This window comes from Falco peregrinus, chromosome 7 (genome assembly GCF_023634155.1).
Source record: "Falco peregrinus isolate bFalPer1 chromosome 7, bFalPer1.pri, whole genome shotgun sequence".
Taxonomy (NCBI): Eukaryota; Metazoa; Chordata; class Aves; order Falconiformes; family Falconidae; genus Falco; species Falco peregrinus.
The window spans coordinates 12,399,020-12,419,401 of NC_073727.1; the positions used below are offsets into that span (position 1 = coordinate 12,399,020).

General features: G+C 43.7%; 1 protein-coding gene and 1 long non-coding RNA gene across 3 annotated transcripts in view; one reads left to right on the plus strand and one right to left on the minus strand.

Annotated features, from left to right (window-relative positions):
• TRIM67 (tripartite motif containing 67) overlaps positions 1-12,016 on the plus strand; it is a 36,383-nt gene extending 24,367 nt beyond the window's left edge. For both annotated transcript variants that reach the window (XM_027789086.2, XM_055810481.1), the window contains exons 7-10: positions 723-861; positions 1,904-2,207; positions 9,454-9,616; positions 11,117-12,016. In XM_027789086.2, coding sequence (XP_027644887.2) covers positions 723-861; positions 1,904-2,207; positions 9,454-9,616; positions 11,117-11,182 — 672 coding nt within the window. In that variant the 3' untranslated portion in view covers positions 11,183-12,016. The remainder of the gene's footprint in view (positions 1-722; positions 862-1,903; positions 2,208-9,453; positions 9,617-11,116) is intronic.
• Positions 12,017-13,270: 1,254 nt separating this feature from the next.
• On the minus strand, positions 13,271-20,183 carry LOC129784882 (uncharacterized). The gene is made up of 2 exons (XR_008748079.1): positions 19,270-20,183; positions 13,271-19,178 (listed from the first exon to the last, which is right to left on the minus strand). It is a non-coding gene; the product is annotated as an uncharacterized LOC129784882 (long non-coding RNA).
• Positions 20,184-20,382: the final 199 nt, after the last annotated feature.

The window sequence follows — 20,382 nt, forward strand, 5'->3', positions numbered from 1 at the left end:
TAATTTTCTGTTCATTTTTCCAACAAACATGAGGTTTCTAGGCTTCTTTCAGTTCATCATAGATTCTATAATCTGACTGATCCTCTTCATTAGTCTGCCTAGATGTTCCTCCTCCTGAAATATTTCACATTACACAAGTGCTTGCCGTTTAATGAATCTTTGCAGACTTTTACAATGTCTCTGTTGTCTAGTTGCCGTTTAATCATGTGAGATATGTGATCCTAATTTTTTGGACATCAGTTTCTTCTGGCTCTGTGTTTGCAGGTTTCAAAATTATATTTTAACACAGGCATGAGACAATCTTTCCAACAGAATAATACTGTGTTTACTTAGGTTTTTTTATTCTTCCACACACTCCTTTTTTAGTCCTACATAAGTACAAGAATGGCCACAGTTGGCCAGACACTGGGACTGCTATCCAAAATAGTGGTTTGGAGTAGATGTTTAGGAAAAGAGGATAGAAGCTAAGTTCTTCTTGTGTTGCCCTTTATTGCTGTACCCTTCCAGCTTCATCTTCACCTTAGCATCTTCACTGCTAACCAACCCTGATGTCTCCACTGCTGTGGCTGTCTGTGTTCCAACAGCATAACTTCTACATCCCGGGAAGCAATGAGAAGCTATTCACTTGTGGCTTATATTTAGAAGTCTTAACATGTGATCACAAGGCACAGAGAAACAGTTAAACATGTCCCTCTTTCTCCTTTTTTTTTGTGAATGTTTAGGAAGTGTATGTTGGCAAGGAGACTCTCTGCACCATTGATGGTCTTCATTTCAACAGTACCTATAATGCAAGAGTCAAAGCTTTCAACTCATCAGGAGTTGGTCCTTACAGCAAGACAGTTATTTTACAGACATCAGATGGTGAGTTGGGGTTTTGCCAGTTTCTAAGTGAAAAGCTGCAGGTCTCAGTGGCAGAACACTTCCATCCCTTTATACCCACTAATATCTTTGGTACTTACTGGCATGGAGATTTTGGATCATCTGAGCAGAGAAGCCAGCAACTGAGTGTGCGCAGGGACTGAGCTCTCCTCCTAGCACTTTCAGGGATTTTCCATGATTAGTAACACTTCAGGATTCAAATAATGCAATTTTATTTGGCTGTAGAAGTCTGGGGTCTAAGATTCTTATTTGCTTTAGCATACAGAAGTAGTTATGCAACACACGGGATATTTTTGTGCCACTCTGTCTCCACTTCTGCATATATCTTCAAAATTTGCCTTTTTCTTCACTACCACTTTAATTTCACAGCGAAGTTTGATAATACAGAGATGGGAATTCATACTTGTTCCTCTGTAATTATACTTGACATCCATACAGGCATTACAAGAGGTTCATCTTCATTAATGATATTGTAATGAAGCGAGAAGTGCATGCCATTATCAATTCCACTTTTATGCTGTGTTGCCAAAATAGGCCAGTATAAAATATTTATACTTTAAGAGCTTTTTCTGTTGGTTCCCCCCCCCCTCTTTAATAAACTAGTGAAGTCAGTCCTAACCAGTGCAGACACAGTAGAACTCCTTTGGAGGTGATTCTGAACCAATTCACCTCTTGTGGGCAGTTTCCGTATCATGGAGAAGCCTTTGTCCCCTCAATGACTTTCTTGTTACCATGTGAGGACAGAAAGTCACTGCTTTTTGCGGTTTATGTTCAGAGGAACAAGCACAGACAACGTAAAGCACTTCTGAGCTGAAAACCAGCAGGGTACCGGCTCAAAGCAGCCTTGTGTAGCTGCCTACAGGAACGAGGAGAGATTGTCTTTATTGCCTTTATATTGTCTTTATATTGTGCAGGGGGGTCTTTAGAAAGGCAGAATCTCATCCTCCTGATTTAAGTAAAGCAGACAACACTCGAACACAGCCCATTCTGCCATAATCCTGCCTTTCCTTTTCCCCTTCCACAGTGGCGTGGTTCACCTTCGACCCCTCCTCAGCTCACAGAGACATAGTGCTGTCGAACGACAACCAGACTGCCACCTGCAACAGCTACGATGACCGGGTTGTTCTTGGCACAGCAGCCTTCTCCAAGGGTGTGCATTACTGGGAACTGCATGTGGACCGGTATGACAACCATCCGGATCCAGCCTTCGGTATTGCCAGGATTAATGTTGTCAAGGACATGATGCTAGGCAAGGACGACAAGGCATGGGCCATGTACGTTGACAACAACCGCAGCTGGTTCATGCATTGCAATTCTCACACCAATCGGTAAGCACAACTTGCACATTTTTCTCATTACTGATAGTTTTTTCTGCTTTGCATCAGAGGAAGGGGTCTGAGCAAGCCATCTAGTCTATTCTCCCTGCCAAATGTAGTTATCTTATTCCTTCTCAGAAATCACTAGTGACAGGGATTGCACCTTTGCAATCGGTGTGAGTGTTTGTTAGCCTCAGTGCTCACATTTTTTTCCTGAGATCTAGCCTAAATCCCCTCTGCTGTGATTTAAGCCCATTACTGCATGTCCCACCCATGGTGTCAGCAAACAGGAGTGCAGCGCGCTGGGATGCAGGATTTCTTTCTCATTGCTGGAGGAGCGCAGCGAGAAAAATGGTTGATTTCCTCAGGAGGAATCTTGGCTGCAGGGTTGCACAATAATTAGGCAAAGCACTGGTGATTCCCAAATGCAGGTGTTATTGCCAGTCCTGAAAGCGGATTAAAGGTAATGCTGTAGGTCACACCTCGGGTGGTCTGGACACAAGGGACTGTTTGGGAATGAGGACTCAGGGACAGCTTCTGTCCAACTGAGCCATTGTACTGAAGAGCTTTGAAAAGTGTCTCAGCTAGTACAACCGACTCACAGAGGCGAGGATTTCAGAATGCCCCCGAGCATCATTACTAAACCCTTCTTCCTCCCACCACTCAGAGGCTCTGTATGCTCTATGCAGCAGAGCGGTAGGGAGACATGTTCCAGCTGAAGCTACCGCCAGGGATGGATCACACAGAGACGTGTATCAGCATAGATCCAGTGTTGTGCTGACACAGTTGCATGGCTTTCAGCGCTCATGATAGTTACCTCTGCCTAGTGCTGGCTGTGTTTTCTTGACCTGATGCTGGACTGTGTAGGGAAGACATGATCAACTTCACTTGAAGCTCCCTGGGGTAACACCAGAGCAGAACTGCACTGCTCCCTCTCTACGTCCCATGAGAGGGACGGCCCAAGCTGAAAGTCAGCTGGGTACTATGGGAACCAAGACCCTCAAGAAGATCTCTGCTGAAGAGCATGATTCAGGATCCTAAGTCCCTTGTTCGTTCTGGAAGATGGTGCATTTGTATACCTACTTTATCACGATGGGAGACTGATGTATGCATAAAGTGACTGACCAAGGATACGTAGCAAGTCTGTGGCAGAGCGGGAATCAACGTCGATTTAGTTTTCTACTGATTGTCCCAGCAGGTCTTCCACACTCACTAGCTAAGGTGTTGTTTCTGTTATAAAAAATGATTAAAAGAAAGGCTCGCAGTGGTTTTTAAAATGCTCAAATGCAGGTAGCGTCTCCTTAAAGAAAAGAGTTCATGCCAACGTGCACTGTGTCCTACAGCTGGTCGCAATGTCTTCTGATGAATAGTCATTTATACTCTAATGCATAAGTATACTGCAATTGCTGGGAATTTTTCTTTGAAGCATAGTTTGAATTTGCAGTTCATTACAGACAGGTGGAAGAACCTTGTAGCTGGATCAAAAGCTATCTGAAGTCAATTGGAGTATTTCCCATGGTTCCAAAGACCTTAGATCATGACCTAAGACAATACAGAGTAAAATAACATCGATATAATAAATATATCAAAAGGTTCTCTGTCCCTTTAACATCTTGATCCGATTTAGGGCGGAAGTAATGTTCAGCTGTATTAATTTTAATGCTCTGTGAAACAGCTTATGTTTTCTGGAAAAAAGCTGGCAACCATTCTGTATACTACTGTCCCAGAAACCTATTTTACGGATTTGGTCTTCAGCACGCTCCTCCCGGCAAGGAACACATGAGCTAAGCAAAAGCTTTTTTTCCGGGAAGGACAGACAATGGAAACACTTTGAATTTCCAACCATCCTTCTTGAACAGGAGAACAAAGTGTTTTCTGGTGATGACAGTTTCCAGTTTTTACTAGGTAAAACACAAAGGCTTTGCAGGCACATCCAAGGCATGGATAGACCCATGGAATATCTGTTCAAGTGAAGTACACTTGTAAAGGGCATGTAGTCTTATGAAATCACATGCGCTTCAATGAAATTAGGTCTAGCCATTATATTTTTAACCGTGACAGTCAACTAGGTCAGTTTTTTAACTCATTAGCTGTAATAGTCTTGGGGAAACAGTTATTGCTGCCTAGTTGTTTTTCCCCACTGGACACAAGTGCATGACAGCACAGTATCACAGCCCAAAGGAAATGTATTGTCAGCTTTTAGCCTCTCGGATGGAGACGTGATGGAGGTTACATCTTAGCAATCATTTCCTGCCTCCTAATCTTCATGAGAATACATTAGGGCAACAAATAAACGACTAACTTAAAGGATAAGATGAGGTGGAACTTGAAAGACCTGTTCATGGGACCTGTCACGTTTAGAGCACTTTTCTGTACCTTTCACTCACTGCATGCAAAATTGGACCTGACTATATCCTTAAAAACTAGCATGACTTCTGTAATGCTAGAAGAAGAGGCATGAACAGAAGACTAATGCTATCAAACACAGAGGGAGCCTTTGAAAACGGGTTCAGCAAATTGGTTAAGAAAAAACTTCAGGGCAGGGATATAGCTTTGTGAGGTACCTTTCAGCCTCACTGTTCCTGGAAGTCCGTGTCTGGGAAGGTCATGGAACAGATCCTCCTGGAAGTTGTGCTAAGGCACATGGAGGACAGGGAGGTGATTCAAGACAGTCAGCATGGCTTCACAAAGGGCAAGTCCTGCCTGACCCACCTAGTGGCCTTCTATGATGGAGTGACTACATCAGTGGACGAGAAGACAAATGTTGTCTAACTGGACTTCTGTGAGGCCTTTGACATCGTCCCCCACAACATCCTTCTCTCTAAACTGGAGAAAAATGGATTTGGTGGGTGGACTGTTCCCATGGATGAGGAGTTGGCTGGATCCAGAGAGTAGTGGTCAACAGCTCAATGTCCAGGTGGAGATCTGTGACAAGTGGTGTCCCTCAGGGGTCCATATTAGGACTGGTACTGTTTCATTGATCTTCATCAGCGACATAGACAGTGGGATCAGGTGCACCCTCAGCAAGTTTGCAGATGACACTAAGCTGAGTGGTGGATGGGACTTGAGGGATGGGACGCTATGCAGAGGGACCTGGACAAGCTCAAGAAGTGGGCCCGTGTGAACCTCATGAGGTTCAACAAGGCCAAGTGCAAGGTCCTACACGTGGGTCAGGGCAAGCCCCAGTATCAATACAGGCTGAGGGATGAAGGGATTGAGTGCAGTCCTGCGGAGAAGAACTTGGGGGTACTGGTGGATGAAAAGCTGGACATGAGCGAATAATGTGTGCTCGCAGCCCAGAAACCCACCTGTGTCCTGGGCTGCATCAAAAGAAGCATGGCCAGCAGGTTGGAGGAGGTGATTCTGCCCCTCTGCTCCATGCTGGTGAGACCCCTCCCAGAGTACTGCATCCAGCTCTGGAGTCTTCAGCACAGGAAAGACATGGACCTGTTGGAGCAAGTCCAGAGGAGAGTCACAAAAATTACCAGAGGAATGGAACACCTGTGCTATGGGGAAATGTTGACGGAATTGGGGCTGTTCAGCCTGGGGGAGACCTTACTGCAGCCTTTCAATACTTAAAGGGGGCTTATGAGAAAGATGGGGCCAAACTCTTTAGCAGGGCCTGTTGCTATAGAATAAGGGGTAATGGTTTTAAATTAAAAGAGGGTAGATTTAGACTAGATATAAGGAAGACATTTTTTACAATGAGCGTGGCTAAACACTGCAACAGGTTGCCCAGAGAGACAGTAGATGTCCCATCCCTGGAAACACTCAAGGTCAGGTTGGATGGGGCTCTGAGCAACACGATCTAGTTGAAGAAGTCCCTGCTCATTGCAGGGGGGTTAGACTAGATGACCTTTAAAGGTCCCTTCCAACCCAAACTATTCTATGATTCTATGAAATAAGCAGGTCACACCACATGTCATGTGCCCGTTGCTAAGAGGCACTGGCATTCATTGCAACCGATCGGTTCCTTGGCCAAGTTCCCAAGGGCAGGAGTACCTGGTGCTACAGGCAATACACTAAGCCACTAAATGGTTATGTAAAGGAAGAGATGGAGGTTGCACTGAAATGTTTTATGCTGAGAAAGAGTGGGAGGTCAAAATCTAGAGAATTTGGAGTGTAGTCTTAAAACCACCTGTGATCAGGAGAGTCTCTTCACTAACTTCAGAGATCTCAAGACCAGATTTTTTTAACACAGAAATGTTATAATTGACTGAAAAATACTGTCCTTGACAATAGACGTGGTAAAGTTGTTAAGTAACTGTAAAGCTCACGATTAAAATACTGTTGATGGGGAGTTAAATTAATTCTTCAGTTTAATAAAGTTTTCACGAATCGTTAAGCTGTATTTGAAGGTTAGTACTGTTCTGAATTCCTCAAGCCAATCCATGCAGTCCTATTCTGCACGTTGTCCGAGCTGCTTCCGGAAACATCCGACAATAACAGGCTCCACTGCCACAGGCAATGGCATGTTTCATGGTAGCCAAGTTCCCCTCTCTGTACTCTGACCTTCCAGGCTCCCGCACAGCACTTCCACACTCGGGACTTCACGTTGCACACAGAAATAAAAACTTGCAGGGCTGTGGGAAAAGAGGTGTGAGAAAGTGGGATTCACTTGAAATAATGAGTCGTATGTATCTTCAAAGCTGGATTATCATTTAATGAACGCTAAGTATTTATTGAAGAAGCATCATAACAAACAGTTGTGTTTTCTTTTTACATGGCTTGCAGGTTACTAGAGGCCTATGGTATAACTGTCATTAAGTATTATTGTCATTAAGTATATATGTCATTAAGTGTATTTAAAAAGTAATGCATTTTAAAATGCATTACAGCAGCTCTTTTACATGCTGCTACAGAAGTGTACAGGAGAGAGCAACATCAGTTTGAGTCTCTTGAGCTGGCTGGCTTCTTTTATTGCATCTAAGGCATTTATTAGAAAAATGATCCTGTAATACTGTCTAAATGATGTACAGAAGACTGCGGAAATGCCTTGCACAAGTTTGCTCATGAAACTTTGACTCTTCCACATCTCCTCCTGAAGGAAGTGGCCATGACAGCAGTCCAAAAAGCACTGAGGTCCTCAAAGTACTGTTCCCAAAGAAATCCTGGGGTGCTCAGGAAGAGCCTCAGAAAAAGTCCAGCCTCCCTGGTAGCAGCCTGGATACTTGCCTGGCTAAGTGCCCCTGCTTGCCTTTGCCCTGGCTTCATTCTGTGGGAGCTGATTGCTCACCGTGGGGATGTGGCAGCCGAGGAACGGGGCAGTCTGCCTGCTGAAGTCCTGCAAGGCTTGTGGTGGCAAGGAAGGGAAAGGGTCCCCATCGCTCTGCTTTGCCCCCACGCCCCTGTGGCTCCTGGAGGGGCCTCAGCTGGGTCCTGCACTGGCCTCGGCTGGGCTCTGCAGGCAGCATCTCTCTCCTCTTCAGCAGGGCTGTCCCCGGGGGCTGAAGAGGAGTCATTCAATGTCACTGTGCAGCACACAGATAATTAGCCCACAAGAAGCAAATTAGCTTTTCATATAGGAAAGAGCATAATAATCTCAAAAAAGCAAATTTGCTGTTTCTGTTTCCCTAAGAGAATCAATGTCATTTAAAAGGATGTCATAAAATCTATTTTAAAACACTGCAGGATATAAAACATGGTGCCCTACAATCAAAGTCGTTCCTAACCAGAAAGAAAAATAATCTATTTGTAAATAGCTCTAGATCATAGTACTGTTGCTTCCCACAATCTCATGAATTTTATGATTGAGTGCTTTTGATAAAAAAAGCCTAGATACTGAGATGCTGAGGACAAGTAAGCATCTTAACTTTTGTTGGAAATTGACTTTATGGTTTTGGAGAAGAGCTCAAAGAGAAACCTATTAATGCTTATAGGACCAGAAAGCAAATACAAGGAACCTGAGAACAGTAAAGTTTGAAATCTAACACGTCAAGGCCAATTCATGATTCTCAGCTATACTATTAGTGCTTGAAGAGCTTTAAATGGAGAAGTCAGGATAGCATTCTATACTGTTATGCCACAGATAAAACGCCCTTTACCTTCAGAGGAAATGCCATGTGCCACATTTCGTCTAAAGGAAACCAGTTTGTGACACCTAGTGGACAAGATGACAATTTCTTCCCCGCACTATATTCTTCCTAATCATATTTTGAAACCCACCCCCCCCTTTTTTTTTTTTTATGTTTTGCCTACCTATTGTGATAAATTTTATGTTAAAATTGAATTAATCTTGTGACTATTGTGTGCCTGAGGGGAGTGCGTGGGACAAGAGACAGCTGCTTCCTTTCCTACTGCAAATTATTTTTGAAATCTGATTTACCCTGAACAAATTGTGTCAGGCTGTAAATCCATCGCAGAGCCCCCCTGATATTAGCAGAGTAGCAGTGCCTGTGGCCAATCTGCATATCTGGTAGATATTTTTGCTCAGCACTCTTTAAAGTAATACAGGGTTTGACTAACCCCCAAATCAAAGTGCATTAATGTCAAATCGCTCGAGCGTGTAATGGCTGGCTGAGTCTGCCCTGGCAAGCTCCTATACCATGGTAGTTCCCAGCAGCTGCTCCTGACACAACCAATTATCACTGGTATTAATAAACATGCCGGCACGCTTGAAGCAGCTCGTGGTCTTATAGCTGAGCATCTTCTCAGTCAGGGAGCGCCGCTCATCCCTAACCAGCCCCACCTTCCCTTCTTCCCCGAAACCACTACCTGTTGTACTGGCTCCCTGGTCTCTGGAAAGCCGGCTCCCCTTAGGGGATGCCAAGGTGAGTACTTGAATGGGAAGTCTGAGTCATTGAGCTGTTAGCAGGCATAATTAGAAATGAACACCTAGGAAACCAGCTTTCTGCTTTATCATCCTCTGCTGTGCATCGTTTCGCTATAGCAGGGATGCCTTGAGGAGCTGTGTCTCCAGGACTGCTGTCCTGCATGCTCAGTACTGACCTCACCTGCTCACCCTCCCGTCTCTCATCGGCCGATGGGACTTGTTCACTCTGAACCCCATTTTCAGCTCTTAGGTTATAGCTGGAGGAGAGATGGACCTAATTTCTCTTTAGGATCCCCCCACTCCCAGGAATACGGCACATCTATTTCAGATGAAGGTGTGGATCAGTCATTGCCAAATGCCACGAGGATAATTATTTCACCGTGCTGCTCCACGCTCCCTTTGCTTAGCAAGACAGCTTGTCATAGAGAGAGCAGCAGCAGCGTAGCGCTCTGCCTTCACCAGCAGTGTGGTCCCTTTGTACCCTAGGACTGAAGGAGGAGTTTCCAAAGGTGCCACTGTTGGTGTCCTGCTGGATCTGAACAAGCACAACCTGACCTTTTACATAAACGGGCAGCAACAAGGGCCTCCAGCATTTGAAAACATCGAGGGTGTCTTCATGCCTGCACTGAGCCTCAATCGAAATGTCCAGGTAAGTCTTCTGCAGCTCAGTCCCACTCACCCTTCTCACCTGAAGGAGAATGTACGCTACCGGCCATTGCCACTGGGGCTGGTAATGTCACCTGTAGGTAGTCAGTATGGATAGGGGCTCCTGCCTTCCAGGCTGACACCTGGGCTACTAACACTTCTTGGAAAACTGCATTTGGCCTTCTCCCTTGCCTCACAGCTGTAAAAACAAGTAGGAGTACCGGCACATGATAATTCTAACACTTATTTTGCTGCAATGCTCCACTTGGAAAGCAGTGGTGCTAAGGCTTCCTCAACCTGTTTGACTAGAAAACCATGAGTATGCTAATTCCTCTTAGATCTTATGTTTGGAGATTGTTAACTTTGGTGAGAGACAGCAATGTGAGCAGCACAGTGGTAAGGAGAGCAAAGACAACACAGGTCAGAGAATTAGTGCAACAGAGAAGACCCGGTCAGCCCATCATTCCTGCTCTTTCTGAATTTGGGAGATGCTCTCTGTTCTCAAGAGGATCTCCTCTTGGAGGAACCCTCTTTAAATATGATGTATTTTTACTTCAAGACCACTGCATATGGCTAGAAACAGGACGTGGTGTAAGGGAGAACCTATGAAAACACCCAGGAGCCTCAGACTGAAGAAGTCAGCTTAGGTCAGGTAGGACCAATGCAGCCAGGGTGGAACACTCATCATTTAAAACACCCAAACCAAAACCAGAAGCCTTGCATGTCTTATCAGTACATGAACATTTAGCATTCATTACTGGTGACATCCAAATCTGTCAAGAAGATTTCATAGCTTTGTTCTATTTGATGCACCAACGTGGAAGACACGGGCGGTTCTCCGGGCACCTCACTGCTATATTCAACACAGATTTTTACTCACAACTATGTTTAGTTTTAGCTACCTGCATCCTTTTAAGTGCCTGGCTTGCATTTCTTACCACAACCGAGTTAAGGCAGAGTGTGGCTGACGTGGGGGCAGCGGAAAACTATTGAGACTAAACTTGTGTTTGCTGTTGAAGGGTGCTCTGGTACGTCTGTGTGGGAACCCTGACCTTGTAGGACGTCAGATTACAGAAGGAGAACTAAAATGTCTCGTGCTCTGTCCTGCCAGGACAGCAAAGATAAAAGGGTTTTCTTCTTTTGAGTACACGGGCTCCACTGTGTGATCCCTGCCCTGAAGCGCTGGGGGTCCCTCACACAGCAACACCATCCACCTTGTGTCTCACCAGCAGCACTGCTGGAGGCCTACAGCTGGTGGCTGGATTTGGGAAGAAATTACAGACACCTGGCTTCTAGACCTCGGGGTGTTCAGACGGGAAGGGGGAAGGAGACTTGTTTATCTCAGGCACTCAGTATCTCCTCCATTAATACTCTTAATGGCTTAAACCTGGACCTGAAGTCCCCCAGCCCTTCCTCTGTCATTTGCTTGCTCTTGGCCGTCAGGAACGCTTTCTGCTGAGGATGTCCCACTTTTGAATCTACATGTTATTTCTTCTTTGTGCAGGTGACCCTGCACACAGGACTGGAGGTGCCACAATGTGTAAAACAGCCCAAGTTGCCCAACAACTAAAGAAGCCCCTGCCGGACCCTGCGCTGGATTCTGTAAGCTCTCTCAGTGTGATGTGGCACTTCTCAGTAAGTCAGTAAAAAAGCATTCTCTTCCCGGACTTAACACATTGTACAGCGTGTTGCTCACCGAATAATCCACTGGTTACAGCTAGCCCACTCCATTTTTCATTTAACAGCCATAGCAAGCATACCCACTGACCTGGCACCCAATTGCAGATGGGTACCTGGGCGTATCTACACTGTATTGCATACGTATGAACACACACACACACACACACACACACACACACGTACATTTATAAAGCAAAAGGTTAAATGAGTGTATTTGCTCTCTCATGGCTGGTTTTCAGCTTGGATATTAGGTGTGCCGGAAAAAGTGGGTAAGATTAAAGCTGAGGGACAATGGCTGTTGGAGCAATTTACCAGTGGGTGAACTGGATTCTCTTTGCCACCTGAAGTCCTTAAATCAACGAAGCATATGTTTTGACAGCTGAAGTGGATGCTGTGTGCTCAAGAATTCCTGGTTGTCCATTACATTCAGGGGCTCAAATGACCATTAATTATTCCTTCTGGCTCTAGACTGCAGTAAGCTATGGGATAACATCCCTTTAGAATTCCGTGGCAGAACTTAACGAGAATAAGATTGGTTTCCAAGCACTGCCATGTAGTAGTTGTGCTCATTTTAGCTAACACCATGATACATGCAGAATTCAGATATGAAAAGTAGAGAAAAATATCCTTGACACATTTTAGTGTTTTTTATTTAGGTGTGATTGTGGAGACTATCAGACACAGAAGATCTGATCAGCACAACTTGAGAAAATGGTGCAGGGGAGATCCCTGCACATGTATGACATATATGACATATATGACACATGTAAAGTATACCACGTAGAGAAATGCTGCTTTCTAGCCTTGATCCTGATAAGCCCTGGGCAGCTGTAGTTCCAATGTAGCTTTGAGATCAGAAGCCTTAATTTTCTATTAGATTAGTGTGAGCTAATTAATGTCTTGATCGTAATGAAGCACTTGAGTGAGAGAGATTCGTAGCATTAATGTGAAATCCATCCCTAAGATTTTTGCTGGATTGGGACAAAAATCTTTTGTAAGACTTAGATATCTGTGTCTGGCATCTCCCATGGAAACAAGCAGCTGTTTCAGGTGCTGGCTGTGGCAACTGGAGTCTGACTGACAGGGAACTTTTCCCACAGCCATGGCACTGTCACCTGCACGCTGTTGTCAGAAAACACGTTGATTCGTGTGTGTGCCGCTTTTCCTCTAAACCCAGTTAACATGTGCATGTGTGTGTGTGTGTATAGCAGGAATGTGTAAGGACAAGACGCAGCAGACTGAGCCCATGACTTCTCAGGCTCTGTCACTCAAATCCTACGTAAGCGTGCTATCAAACAAGAAAAGCATAAACTCTTAAATGCCATCAATGTACTCTTTCCTTTTTTAAAATCCTGCTGCTTATACAAATTTTCCTCTCCAAGCATACGTATACGCACATGCATATTGTTATCAGACATGTAATCATTAAACCTGAAAACAAATATTCTAACCAAAACCCAGCTTACTGCCTTGCATTAAACTACAGCCACAGGACAAACAGCCCAGGCCTGTCTTTGGGCAGCCTGCCAGCCCCCAAGCATCCTGCTGCAGGTCCATGTCTGGTCTCTGGCCGGAGCACATCACCCAGGTAATGCTGAGCGATGGCAGGGCTTCCCTGTGGCAGAGCAGCCGGGATCCTCCCTGGGGTCATCCCACCTCCCAGCCATTGTGGGAAGGGGGAGGCAGCCCATAACGAACCAGTCCTGGGCTATTGCACAGACAAAAAGCAGTCTGCCATCATGCTGCCTTTGACCAACCAAGCATCCTGGAGCCCACCCCTCCTGCAGTGCACCTTCAGCGATGTCAAGACTGAAATAGGAAATAAAACCAACGACGGGGAAAAAATAACGTAAGCGTTTAAGTGGGAAAGCAACGGTACTTCTTCCAAGTCTGGAATAGATTGTATTAGTACACTTGTAGATATTGGAGTAACTGTGCTACACTCATCTTGGTTTCTTAAAGAATAGTAGAGACCAACTGTGTCATAAGTTTCAGTTTTATTTAATACCATATGAACTCACGCAGGATTTTCTAATTAGCGGGTCTGTTTTAACCTACCTCAGCTAGAACGCTACTGGACCCCGAATTTCCTTGAGTGTGCTCTTCCACGAACCTAACAGTTGTAATCACAGCATTGGCTTTGGGTATTGCCAGTCAGAGCAGTGTATGGGAATACTGTACATAAGTTGCACATAGTTTTTTATATTGGGAAACATCCCGTGATAATTTTAATACAGAAGGCACTCCACTTTCACTTGTATTAAAAACAAAAGGGCATTGTTTGTTTTGGGACTGAACCTTTGTCTTTACTCCCAACTTCTGTGAAGGAAACTCAAAGGGATTTACATCTTTCCAATCTTCAACCATTGCCAGATGTTTCAAATTAATTCTGAATGGGTTTTAGAAGTGTTTGCAGTACTGTTTCGGTTTTCATAGTTGCTTTGGTATTGGTTCCTGGTGTGTTATACTTTGGGGAGAACACAGGGAGTGATACAGGTTACTAATTTCTAATGGAAATATGGACAACAGGTAGGGACATCATTCAGAGCTGTAAAGAAGCTTGTTTGTTTTCCTCTACACATTCTAACATTCATAGAAGTAGGGTACAGACTGGCTACACCATTACAGTCTCCTTTTACCTTAGTGGAAATGCAAGTAAAATAAAAGGAATACAGCTAGAAGTAGTTAACCTGCATTAGTAAGACTAATTTAGCCTAGGTCAAAAATAAACAAAGTGGTTGTACACACATTCAAGGACTTATAGCATGACCCATAGCAATAAACCAGTTACCCCAATAGAACGTAGTCTTATGACTTCAGCTGGATACATTTCGGTAGTTTAATTAACAGAAATAATGCTTAACTAGTTAGAATTACGCTAGGAAACTACTCCATATGTGAATATTTATGCAGAGCATCCAGATGGCAGTGGTCATCTGAAATAGGGAGAACAGAATTTTCCCTTTGCAGAACAGCATCAGGTGGGGAGAAGTGGGGCACTTCCATCTCCCTGATCAGGCTGGAGGTAGTTTGCTTCTCTGCAGGTGACTCCTCTGAGGTCTGTCTCATTATAAATCCAGCAGTTTGCATGATCTTCATCTACAGCATCTCTTGTATCAGTTTTGTTTCCTCCAAATCCCTTTTTTAGGAGGGAGTCAGCCTTTAACACTATGGTCCTTGCAAAAATCATGTTGCCGACTGTCCGGGGGGAGCCCAGAGGACTGAAGAGTAGCATAGATACTCAAGGGGACCACTCTGGATGCTCTTGCTTCCTTGTGATTCCTCGGGGTATTTGTGCAGAGAGGGTCTCCACGCTCCTCCAGCACCTGGACCCACACAGACCTGTCTTTCGTGGGACTCCTCGGCTCCTAGATGCCAGGCTGCTCCTTATAAGCAGGAGAGCAGAGCCTTTTGCTCTGGATGAACCCCATCCACTGTAGTACAGAACCCGCTCATGGTAGTTGTAAATTGACTTAATGTTTAAAAAAAACCCACAACCCAACGCAAAATCACAAACCAACCAACCCTCCCCTCCTCTAATAAACTTCACAAAGCCTGACCTCTGCATACACCAATTTGGAACCTCTGCACAGCTGCTAAATAAACACAGCAGGCAACCTTTCTGTCCTGCAGAGCAACAAGGGACTCCTAGTTTTCATCTACCCCTGTGAATCCCAACCTTAGCCTTTGTGAACCTTCCTCCTGGCTTTCTCCTCACAAATTTCCCTGCTAATTTTGGTGGGAACAAACAGAAGAAACGTGCCATCAGGAGCATTGTCAAACGTCCCAAGGCGTGCAATGCTATGCAACTTCCACTCCCTTATTTTCTCTCATCAACTCAAAGAGAGCTCACAAGAAGTTCCTTTCCAAGACTTAATGTCAATATGAGCACAGGCCATGCTGACAATCCCTTACTGCTTCTGCTGCGGAAAGGTATGTGCTATAACATAAATGTCAGTGAGGACAGTAGCATACTATGATGTATCATGAATTCGGAAAGCAATTTGGCTTTTAAAAACAGAAAAGATAGGCAAATAGCATTGTCACCTCCTGTACTTGCCTAGTCAGTTAAGATACATAGAAGAAAATATATTGGACTGAAGAAAATATTTTTTTTTTAAAAAAAAAGCATAAGCTTACATCTAGCAGAGTTAAGAGGAAAAGTATTAAATGTAATTTATTATATGCATAATGTTCCATTGTCTTGTAAATAATGCCATGATAAGTGTATTGCCGTAGTTTGTTCTTGGCTGGTGATAGAGTTCTGTCGTAGTGCTATGTAAGCTTTTATTTTTATTTTGTGGTTGTATTTTTTTTCCCCAAAGTGTAGTTAGTAAAGATGGCAGAGAGCATCCAATATTCTGGTTTCCAAGTTGTTCTAGAGCAAGAAAGAATGTGAGATGCAGCTTTTTTTTCTTTCTCACATAATATCTCCTAAACAAGGTAAGAGAGATGAGATCAAAGCTAAGCTGCCGTTACCACTGTATGAAAAACACCGTGTTTGCAACTGCCAACAAGAGGTGGTGCATTTCTGGACCACAATTCAGATTACCTGTTTTTGCGAGAAGGGATGCCAAGTACCAACAGTCTGGCAACAGCAGCTTTCTGGTGCCATCTAGCACATCCTTTGCTCACAGAAAGATGAGGAAAGAGCTATTAGACCTTATCTCAGGCCTTACCAGCTTTGCAGCGTTCTGTTTCAATAACAAAGTCAAGAATTCAACTTTGAACCAAGCCAGGTAATATGAAAACCCCAAGCATCTTGGCTAGATCAACTTTGGAAGAAAGACTACAGTTTCAAGTCCTTCAACAGGTTATGGTAACAAATCAACCACATTGCAAATGTAAAGGGCACTTGTCACTGAAAATTACTAAACTAAATTGGAGAGTCTTTTTTTTTTTTTTTTTTTTTAATTAAAAGTAAGCTGCTTCTAGTTTTTACTGACAACATTTCTGGCAATTCCTCTGCCCAGCACTACTGAATGCTGCACACACACAACTGGCTGGAGCAGCAGCCTGAAGCACAAATCCATCATAAATAAGACGCACTTGGTCTTCTTAGGTGCAGAAGCCCATATGCAAGCCACAGAGACTAGATGTGCAGGGCTCTGCACCTTTGCACAATACAGAAGGCAGACGCGTGTTTTACTGACAGAGACACTCAGCAGCATCTTCCCCTTCTGTTAAGTGACCTTTTTGTTACATTTGTTATTGCAAACAGATCCAAGCAGAATTAATTACAAAATTAAGTTTTATGCTAATTGGAGGATTTCTCACGTTTCCTTGTGAAGCAGTAGATAGAAATATTCCTGAGTTCCGATTGCATTCCTTCATCCCCCACTTCCCTTAAATGTTGTCAATAAAAACACTAACCTTTCTAGGTAGCATGGTGAGAAGACATTATGTGATGAATATTAAAAATAAATGCATGAGGTAAATCTGCTGTTATTTCTGATTGTTACATGAAGCATGACTAAGACTAATTTAAATGTTGGCAACCAAAAAAGTGCAAAGGAATAAGTGTTCACATCTGGTTAAATGAAAGACGAGAAGTTGTTTTGCGTTTTCTTCTTAACCATGACATTTTTATTTTATCGTCATTTCCCATAGCTTATACAGATTTGGAGCTGGTGAAATATACATCTCTGCTGTATGTGTCTGTCACCAGATCAAGAGGAAAATACAAACTTTTTATAATTTTGTACCTGTAGCAAACGTTTGTATTTTTTGAATTGGAAACAAACTGCTTTTTGTCTTTTGGTCCGACTAAAACTTTGTGTAGTATTATTAATACCACCCTTTTGGAAAACCTGATGTATAAGTTTATGCTGTTTTACAGTTTCTAAATAAATTCTTAAAACATTGCCAACAAATTCAGCACCAGTACCCAATTTATTATTCCAAATTATTATTAAAAAACATAATGTCATAATGTAGATGAAGCAGTCATGCAGAATGCACGCCTGACTCTAACTGTGGATACCTGCTTTGTTACCACAGTCAAGAATAACACAGTAGCTGCAGAAAGTCAGGAGTCCTCAAAGCAACCATCTGTGCCTTAACTTCACACATACACTGGATTAAGTGGCGTGAAACACCTTTCTTCGTCAGCACCACTCTTGTTAGCCCTGGTGCGTGTTGGTTACTGAGGACCTGGGGGTGAGTTATGTAGCTCAAATCCATCTTAGAGACTCTGGGCGAGTTCCCAGTCTCTGCTTTTGACACTGGAGCAAGCAGAGCCTGGAGCTGTGACACCAGTAGGATCCGACTGGAAAGACCTTTGGGTAAGTGTAAAAGCCAGACTGGGCAGAAAGCTTGCCAGGGCAGGAAAGACAAAACTTTGTGAGATGGTTTAAAATGACACGTCCTCTTGCAGCTGCACACATCTGCCAAGCAGATGCCTGTGAGGGACTGAGCAATGCTACAGAGCAGCACACTCAGCCCCTGCAAAAAGGCACTCGTCGAAGCTATGCAACCTTCATAAATACCTGTTAATAAAGCAGAATAAAGCATGCTGACACACTAACAGCAGCGGCAGGGGAAGAAACAGAAACCCAGCCAAAACCATCAGGAGTAAGTGTGTGGAGACACCATCCATCATGACCTTTTTTTTTTTTATCTGCAAGAGACAACAACATGGCAAAGGGTCTGACTGGGAGGAATGACAATTAGAATGGGTTTAGCATGCGGGGAAATGGGAATAAAGCTGCCACAGGAAAAGGCATGCGAAAGAGAGCAGATGAGAAATGCTTGCATTCTTCCTTTATCCCTCATTCCTCTTTTTCACTGCATGTAGAGGACAAAATAAAGATGGTCCCTGCTCTGCATTGCCCATCATCAATCAGTTGTTCAGTCAACACTGGCTTTTGTTTATCAGTACATGCTCCAAAAGCAACACAGCTTGCTGCTTGAACATACACTTACATACTCTGTTAGTAACACTCACCAGCCCAGAGAAACACAAGGTAACAGGTTGTCAGCAGTTTTGTTTGCCAGATGTCAGCTGTTAGCATTTCTGTTAATGCATCTAGTAACAAAATAGGACTGAAGGTACCATGCCTGAGAACAGCACCTTAAAAGGATGGCCAGCTCAAATCACCTTGGGGATTTGATATCGAAAAGCAACCTATCACCATATAACAGAAAACCTTTCATAATGCATACACACCGATGTTAAACAAGTTAGGAATGCAAAAGTGTGAGTAAGCTTTTGGGTTTTTTCCCCAAGCTTTCATGTTCCACTGTCAGCTTGGCATTTCAGTTTTCAACTTGTATTTTAAGAACGGAATTTTTTTTCCCAACTCTTCTTTAACTGACTGTACAAGCTTGAGACCAGGACTACAAAAATTAAGACACTCCACTCTGAGCAAGTTTCACTCCTAAATAGCTTTTGGGAGCTGTGGATGTAGAAGGTGAACCCTTTAGATTACCAAAGCTGATTGAGGACAAACTCACACAACACATTATACCCAAAGCCAGCTGAACAAAACTTGATCTAGAAGTGAGCAATGAGAAACCGAGCTCAAGGGTTAACCAGGAGTTAAAAAATACAGGTCATCCCACAACATCTGTTGCCTCAACAGGTCTCGATGCTCTGTACTCAACTGAGTGATTATACCTTCACACGCAATCGTGATTTGACACTAAGTTTGTAACCAGACAGGATTGTTAATTCCTGTTTGAATCTGCAACGAATACTGAATGAGAAGAAATCAAATTATGCAATTATGAAATGGGACGACAGTATTTAGCAACCCAGCTCTGCACACCCCTCCTCCTCTCACATGGCTCCAGAAACACTCCCACTTTTTACCTGGCTCTCGTTCCCTCCGGGCGCTCTCCCTCCGCTTAGTCCTCACTGTGTTGGCAGGGCTCTTCTCCAGGACCTGAAGATAAGGTGGAAGGTGTGGGGGTAGAAGCACACCAGAAAGCATCCCCTTCTGGTGTGGCTCTCGCTGCCCCAGAGCATTTGCCTACCCTGTGGGGAGAGCAGCCTCCGATGCTGCTCTCTGGGGAGGGGACCGTGCTCCTGGCCTTGCTGCGAGCTGACACAGATGTCCCCGCTCACACATGGTTACGGATCACCCCACCTAGGCTCCCAGGTGGCAGCCAGAAAGTGTGCTTCGCCTCCCCAGCCCACAGCGGTACGCTGAATTTCACCAATATGCCTAGAAGTTTCTCCATTAAGGGCTGTTTTCTTTTGCCTATACACCTGTTTTGCTGCTAGAGCTGTTCAAACAAGCTCCAGCTAACCTTATATATAAACAGCATGAACTTTTCCCTCTGTCGTTTAATAGTTAACCTTATTTTTGCCTCCCCTAAAACATTCAAGTTTCTTTAGCTTGAGGTTGAAGGGAGAGGACGTTTTGGAAGGTTACTAACCACTGCCACTTCTAATGAAAACACAACCTTAAAAACAAACAAAAAACCATTTTAGCTACAGAGGACAAAACTGTTCTTTCAGAAACACCAAATTGCTGAAATCCAAATAGCACTAAAACTTTAGTTTTGACAAAGAGTTCACAGAAGAGCCTTATGAGGCAGGGTAACACTGATCAAAACAAACATGGGTTAACCGTGAACAACCACTAGCTACCGAGTGTCTATGCCTCATTTGGCTCAGTCTTGCGTGGTTCTGTTTTCAAAAACAAACCAACCAAGCCACTAAACCAGCATTTGAAACAGTGCTTAACTGGAGATCTCTGCAGAGGTATGCAGGTTGAGTCTGTAACTCTTACCTGGGACAAAACTTCAGAAAATCTCATTTTCATTTCAAAGCAAATAATTTTGAAACCTTTAAGAGGTTTTCCTGGACAGGAAAACTGTTATGCACTTCCGCTATCCACTAACAATTCATAAAGATACAGAAACAGGTGTATGCCCAGTAAACATTTGGAGAATACCTACCTCAGGTTCAGAGAAAGTAAGTTATTGCTTTTTCCTTATCCATTTCAGATTGAAAGCAAAGAGCTATATATTTTAATTCATTAATTAATGGATTACAATAATATTTTACTTTGAGCCAATAAGCTGATTCAAGAAAGTTAAATGCTTTCTTTAGCATGTATTGACTAATAAAAATACCATATG